At 37.0% G+C, this 7,052-nt stretch overlaps 1 protein-coding gene across 2 annotated transcripts; it reads left to right on the top strand.

Annotated features, from left to right (window-relative positions):
• Positions 1–258: 258 nt before the first annotated feature.
• Positions 259–3,429, top strand: LOC121785493 (eukaryotic translation initiation factor 3 subunit D-like). Of its 2 annotated transcripts, none has more exons than XM_042183942.1 (2): positions 259–2,100; positions 3,221–3,429. In XM_042183942.1, the coding sequence occupies exon 1, from the start codon at positions 345–347 to the stop codon at positions 2,088–2,090; it is 1,746 nt and encodes a 581-aa protein (XP_042039876.1). In that variant the 5' UTR covers positions 259–344; the 3' UTR covers positions 2,091–2,100; positions 3,221–3,429. The 2 variants fall into 2 exon arrangements, with proteins under 2 accessions (XP_042039876.1, XP_042039875.1); XM_042183941.1 differs by having other exon boundaries at positions 260–2,092.
• The last annotated feature ends 3,623 nt before the right edge of the window (positions 3,430–7,052 follow it).

Below are 7,052 nucleotides of genomic sequence, written 5' to 3'. Positions count from 1 at the left end.
ATTCGTATAGTCGGCTTCTTCTAATCCACTAAGAGTCCGATAAATTTGTTCTTAATTACTTGAAATATTATAAAATGAAAGTTGATTATAAAATTTGGGGCTATTGGAGGTGTCCACTATAGTGGCGGATACAAAATTTTAGGGCTATGGACAAAAAACTGGGGCGGTGCTATTGGGCGTGTCCACCTTATAGTGGACACCTCTTAGCCCCAAATATATGCATCGGCACGTTAAATCATCTTTTCCTTCAAATTGTCTTCTTAAAAAGCCCAAACGACTACGGTTCCAATTCACTGAAAACCCTAATTCTAGCTCAGATTCACACTCATCACCAAGTAGCAGCAATGGTAGGATTCGAACTCGGTGCCGTGCCTTTCAATCCCGACGGCTGGGGTCCGCCGGATTCCGCCGCCGACGGTAATTCCGTCCCCAATAATGTCCCCTTCGCCCCCTTCTCCCGCTCCGAAAAATTAGGACGAATCGCCGATTGGACCCGGAACATGAACAATTCCGGCCGCCCCGGATCCAAGCAAGGCTACCACAACGCCGATTCCGCCTTCGATTTCTCCGGCGACGACTCCTTCGCCACCCTCGCCGCCGACGAGGATTCCTCCTTCCGCCTCGTCGACACATCCGCCAAATCGCACCACCACAACCCTAACCGCCCCAAATTCAATCCTAGGTGGCGATTCAACCCTCACCACGCCCGCTCGCAGCTCCCGCAGCGCCGCGACGAGGAGCAGGAGGCGAAGAAGCGAGAGGCCGAGAAGGAGCGCGCGCGCCGCGATCGTCTCTACAACGCTAATCGCTCCCAGATGCCGCAGCGCCGCGAGTCGTCGGTGTTCAAATCCTCCGTCGATATCCAGCCTGAATGGAACATGCTCGATCAAATCCCTTTCTCCTCCTTCTCCAAGCTCTCCTATTCCGTGCCGGAGCCTGAAGATTTATTGATCTGCGGCGGATTAGAGTTCTACGATAGGTCTTACGATCGGATTACCCCGAAAAATTCCCGTCCATTGGAGCGTTTCAAGAGCCGGACCTTCTTCAAGGTCACAACCACCGATGATCCAGTAATTAGGCGTTTGGCAAATGAGGATAAAGCGACGGTTTTCGCTACCGATTCAATTCTGTCGACACTAATGTGCGCTCCTAGATCGGTTTACTCATGGGATATCGTCGTCCAGCGCGTCGGAAACAAGCTATTCCTCGATAAAAGAGACCGATCGCAGCTCGATTTGCTCGCTGTGCACGAGACGTCGCAGGAGCCACTGCCTGATCTCAAGGATGACATCAATTCTATGCACTCATTGAGCGTGGAAGCCGCTTACATCAACCAGAACTTCTCACAGCAGGTTTTGCTTAGGGATGGGAAAAAGGTGACTTTCGACGAGCCCAACCCCTTCGCTAACGAAGGCGAGGAAGTAGCTCCGGTCGCTTATAGGTATAGGAGGTGGAAGATGGACAACGAAATGTACCTCGTGTCTAGATGTGAGGTGCAGAGCGTGGTTGATATAAACAATCAGAGGTCGTTCTTGACATTGAACGCGTTAAACGAGTTTGATCCTAAGTACTCGGGTGTTGACTGGAGGCAGAAGCTGGAGACGCAGAGGGGCGCTGTGTTGGCGACTGAGTTGAAGAACAATGCGAATAAGTTGGCGAAATGGACGACTCAGGCTCTGCTGGCTGGCGCCGATATGATGAAGCTGGGGTATGTTTCTAGGGTTCATCCGAGGGATCATTTCAACCATGTGATATTGGCAGTTGTGGGATACAAGCCGAAGGATTTTGCGACGCAAATTAATCTGAATACTTCGAACATGTGGGGGATTGTTAAGAGTATTGTGGACTTGTGTATGAAGCTGAAGGAGGGCAAATATGTGCTTGTGAAGGATCCATCGAAGCCGCAGGTGCGGATTTATGATGTGCCGCAGGATGCTTTTGATGACGATTATGTGGAGGAGCCGTTACCGGAGGATGAGCAGGTGCAGCCTCCAGCTGAGGATGGCGATGGTGTTGATGGAAATGCTGCCACCGTTGATGGTGCTGCTGAAGATGAGGAAGTTGCTAATGAAGTTGGTGCTGCTGCTTAATGGTAACAATATCAGACTCTTTATTTAGTTTGAGCTCTAATTTCTTGGTGCTAGTTAGTTCAAATTGTGCCAAAATGAGGTGATTGCATTACTTATAACACTTCGGTTTGGCTTTGATTTCATATTTTTTTTAGGAATAGCAACAGACTGGACTGATATCAAACTAAGAATTATAGTAGTATAATGATAATTGCACTTAAATGAATATGTTTCTTGCCTAGTGCTTACTGTGCTGTCCCAAGCAATACTGAATACTTCACTAGTACTTCTTATTAATCTAGTCATAAGCCTAGTCTGAATATTTGTTGTTTATTTTTCCTTGTAATTTGTCTCGCTGCTAAACGAGATTTGACGTTAGAGCATCTCCAACCATTGGCACTAAACTCGAACTCATTTTAGTGTGACATCAAATAGTGATTCTACTCCAACCATTTACACTAAACTCAAACTTAAATGAATATTCTCTGACCACTACCTATTTTTACTCACAAAATTTGAATAAGTGTTTCGGGTTTGTTTTAGTGTAAAGTGTAAACCTAAACATCGGCATATTTTACTCAAAAACCAAAATTGGGATGGGTTTTGGAGTACCATTGGAGGCCTACTCCATTTTAGGTTTTAGTGTAGCATGACTTTATATGATTTGTCAAATTCCCAGTCAGAAGATTTTCTGTTGAATTACATTATCAATCACATTACATTTACACCCTTCTCTGTAAAGCTTTGCTTTTACATCCTTTTCTGTAACTCCTATTCCTGCTTTAGTGTTTTTATTTTGCTTTCTATTAAAATTATTAACATCTAAACCGATTAACTACAACATGAATTTATATGGAACTGTTTTTGCTTTGATCTATTAGTTTTGGAGGCCTCTCTCTCTACTTTCATGTAGTGTAATTCTTTCAAGTAACTTGTCTTTTTAGCCTAACTTCCAAGTATTAGGTCCCGTTTAAGGTTGTATAAATCCATTGACATGTCGTTCTGCTTTCCTTGAGTATGATTATTTGTTTGCTGGTTTAACATAGTTTGAAACCTTTGAATCAAGAGTTTTCTGCCTCCACCTCGAGCAAAGTTTGGCTTTCGCATTCCAACTATCTTCCATAATCGAGTTTTTCTCTTAAATTTGCCAGGCTCCGGATGAGTGTCAACGACAAATGCTATATTGTTCAGCCTTGCACATTACGCGAAGTTGAGAAAGCAGCACTGTGAAGCGAACGAATGAGCTCTGGCATTTTTGTTACTGCCCTTTGTTAGATAGCTGTTTGACTACACTCTAAAACGTCTAGTACAATAATGTTTAACATTATGTGTGATTTAATTATGTGCCTCTGTTTACTAATTTTGTGCCTCACAATGATGTTTTCATATACTATAGTAGTACTATTTTCTTTGGCAATTACCCTTTCATTTTCTGTTTTAGTAACGCTCAGTGTGAAAATAATGACTATAGATGCTAACAACTTATAGTATGATTAAATATTATATCTGATATATGGTAACTTCACAAATAGTTTTTGAACTATTCTGTTTTCCCCGACGCTGTCCTTGAAAATATCACTAGGATATAATCATATACTCTCTCTATCCACCAAATAATATCACTAGGATATAATCATGGGCGTATAGCTAGGAATTCGTAGAAACATTTAGTAGAAGATTAAAGGAAATTAATTTAAAATAGGTATATAAATATATGGGATGGAAAACATAAGGTGGGGCAATTGCCCCTCTTTAATTACATGTAGATTCGCCCCTAGATATAATCATATACTCTCTTTATCCACCAAATATTATCTATATTTGACAAGGTATAGATTTTTAAAAGGTAAAAAAAATAGAGTTCAAAAAATTAGTACTATAAGTTCTATTTTTATATACTCCCTCCTCTATAATGAGAAGTTCCATTTAAGTTCGATACGAGTTTTAAGAAATGTAAATGAAAGTGAGTGAGAAAAGATAGTAGAATGAAACCCATTATTATACTCCCTTTGTCTCATAAAATATATACACTTTCCATTTTCGTTCGTCTCATAAAAATATGTGCATTCCATATTTGAAAAATTATCCCTATTTATTATCCCTATACATCAACTTATACAACTATTAAACACTAATAACAATGTGGGTCTCACTATCCACTATTACTATTTTAACTACCCTTCTCCTTATCTCTCTTTACTAGTTTTGTCTTAATTCATATGTCATATCAATTGCCCATATTTTTATAGAACAAAGAAAGTATACTAGTCCAAAAAAAATAGACAAAGTTATAAATAACACGTATTTTAATGAGCAATTGGTAAAGTAAGAGATAGGGAAAAGTGGTGGAAACAGTGTTAGCGCATTGTGGTGTCCACATATAAATAATGTGTAGGGTTAGTACTTGTTTAAAACTTTTCATATTTAGAATTGGTCTAATTTTGATGGACACCCTAAAATGGTAAAACTAATCTATTTTTTGTGGACGGGGGTAGTATATCAGTACTCCCTCCATCCACCATTTAACGAATCATTTTGCCATTTTGGTTTGTCCACGATTTATAGAATCATTTACTTTATTCCTCTTCAGTATGTGAAACCCACATTCCACCAACATTTTTACACTCATAATCTAATATAAAACTGATACTTTAAATGGGTCATACATTCCACTCACTTTCTCTCTTTATTTTTCTTCACAAAGTCAAACAATTTCTTAAAACCCATACCGAGTCAAAAGGGCTCTTTAAATGGTGGACGGGTGGAGTATTAATTTTATAATAGAATATGAATGGAATGAGTTAATTGAAAGTTTGCTACCTGCTATTTATAGTAAAACTGAACCAAGACTCTTAATGGTGCATGGACAAAAATGGTAAATCGGAATTTTTAATGGCGGATGAACAAAAGTTTTAAATCGGGACTTCTAATGGCGGACGAATGAAATATTAGTTTTTATAATAAAATATAAGTGTAACGAGTGAATGGAATATGGTCCGCTTGCTAAAAATGGAAAAAGCAATTGCATAATATATTGTTTACATACTAAAATGGTAAATGTGAGTATGAGATCTTTATTCATTTTTATTTAGACCTTTCTAGGTTGAAAATGCATCACACCTCCAAAGACATTGGTGATTTATCAGAGTCCATTTGAAAAATAATCTAATTTCTCAATTTTATATTTATATTATCAACATATTTAAATTTACATTTTCTATAGGCATGCATTGACACATGTGTCTAACACTAAAAAAATTTCATACCCCAGCTGGAAACTGGCTTGTGTGACTGTGTCTGTGTCTGTGTCTGTGTCTGTGTCTGTGTGCGAGAGATGAAGGCGGTGTAATAAAACAATCAAAATAAAATACCATCTACTACTAAACTGTAGTTGCCCCATAGTTTTATAACACACTAAATTCAGATTTGAAAATCCCAACCACTCACACCTACTTATTCATCCCTATAAATCCATCTCATTTATTCATTCATCCCTATAAATCCATCTCATTAATTCATTCATCAAAATTCATCTCTCTAATTCTAAATAATGGCGTCTCTACTTCTTCTCTTATCCGAGGTCATTCGCCACGAAAGCCTCGACACCCTCGTGCTGTCGCTGCCGCCACCGCCGTCTTCCTTCACCAAAAAGGTTGCCAGAGAAGCCTGCTGCAAAAGCTACAACGAAGTGCATTTCCAACAAGATCTCCCTAGGGTCTGCCTCGACTTAACTTGGCCCTAGATATTTTTGTACTACTTTTTATTTATATAAGTAAATAGAATAATTATATATTTGTAATGTTTTCCATTATTTTGTCTGCTGAATTAGTGTTTTTTTTTTAATTTGTGAATAGTTTTCCTTCAATTTATGATCTTGTAAATATGCAGAACAATTTAAGTTTAATTTAGTGACTCTAAATTATAAGAACATGGTGATAGGGAAATCACAATGAATCCTTGGTATTATGAGACTATTAATAAATAAGAAGTGGTAATGTTTTCTTATTTTTATATTATAATTTATAGAAAAAGAGATAACAGCTATTTAAATTATGAAATTGAGTACAATAGGAAGTTAATAATTTATATTTCATTTTTAAGTTTGAAAATTAAACAAAAGAACTTCATTATTTGTATGTCTTACATTTATGACGATTCTATTTTCTATTCAACTAATACTAATGAAAATTATATGCCAAATTTAATCGAAAATCCTTTTGAAACTTCAAAGTAAAATTTCATAGCTAAATAAAATAAAATCTTAATATTTGGGAAACCAAAAGGTAATTTTTCTTCATACATGAGCTTTGTCTATGACTCTATTCTACAATTCGCGTGTATAGGTTCCTTCACTTTTCTTCTACCAGTTTTTTTGAATAAAAACGAAAAACGCCATTAAGAATACATACAAATTTCTTGTGAATTTTTAATTAATTTTCAACTCCATTGTAAATTCTTGAACTTGTTTTTATTTGCAGTATCTTAATCACGTTATAGTTACATATTCAAACGTAGAAAACGAGGAATGAGGAAAACGAAAAATGGTGACGACCCTATCTTGATCTTATCAATTCTAACGTATACACAAATTTTGTTTTGTTGGAAATTTTCAACCACACATTAAAAATATTGGTCTTTTAATTCCTTAATAAACTTTGGATACAGATGCAATTTTATATATGCGAAATTAGTAAAAATATAGAGAAAGAGATAAAATAGTTAATACGGTGTTAGTGGGTAACGACATTACGTTATTAGTAATATAAATGTATAGAAATCATGGAATAAATATGTCCGGTCAATGGATTTGGACCAAATAATAAATGTGACGAGACATCTAATTTTGTGAAATAAAATGATATAGCGTCGATCTACATTTTACGTAGATAAATGTAGTAAATTCACTTTCTCAAATCAAATTTCCGGTGAGTGAGAAATAGTGAATTAAAGTTGAGAATAATTAGCTTTTTAATTAAAGCTTGG

The sequence above is a fragment of the Salvia splendens genome, chromosome 21, assembly GCF_004379255.2.
Source record: "Salvia splendens isolate huo1 chromosome 21, SspV2, whole genome shotgun sequence".
In the NCBI taxonomy this organism is placed as follows: Eukaryota; Viridiplantae; Streptophyta; class Magnoliopsida; order Lamiales; family Lamiaceae; genus Salvia; species Salvia splendens.
The sequence above is the reverse complement of the archived record's forward strand: the minus strand, read 5'-3'. Positions and strand labels throughout refer to the sequence as shown.

Coding starts and splice junctions, on each gene's coding strand:
- LOC121785493 (XM_042183942.1), top strand. CDS start 345: ATGGTAGGATTCGAACTCGGTGCCGTGCCTTTCAATCCCGACGGCTGG.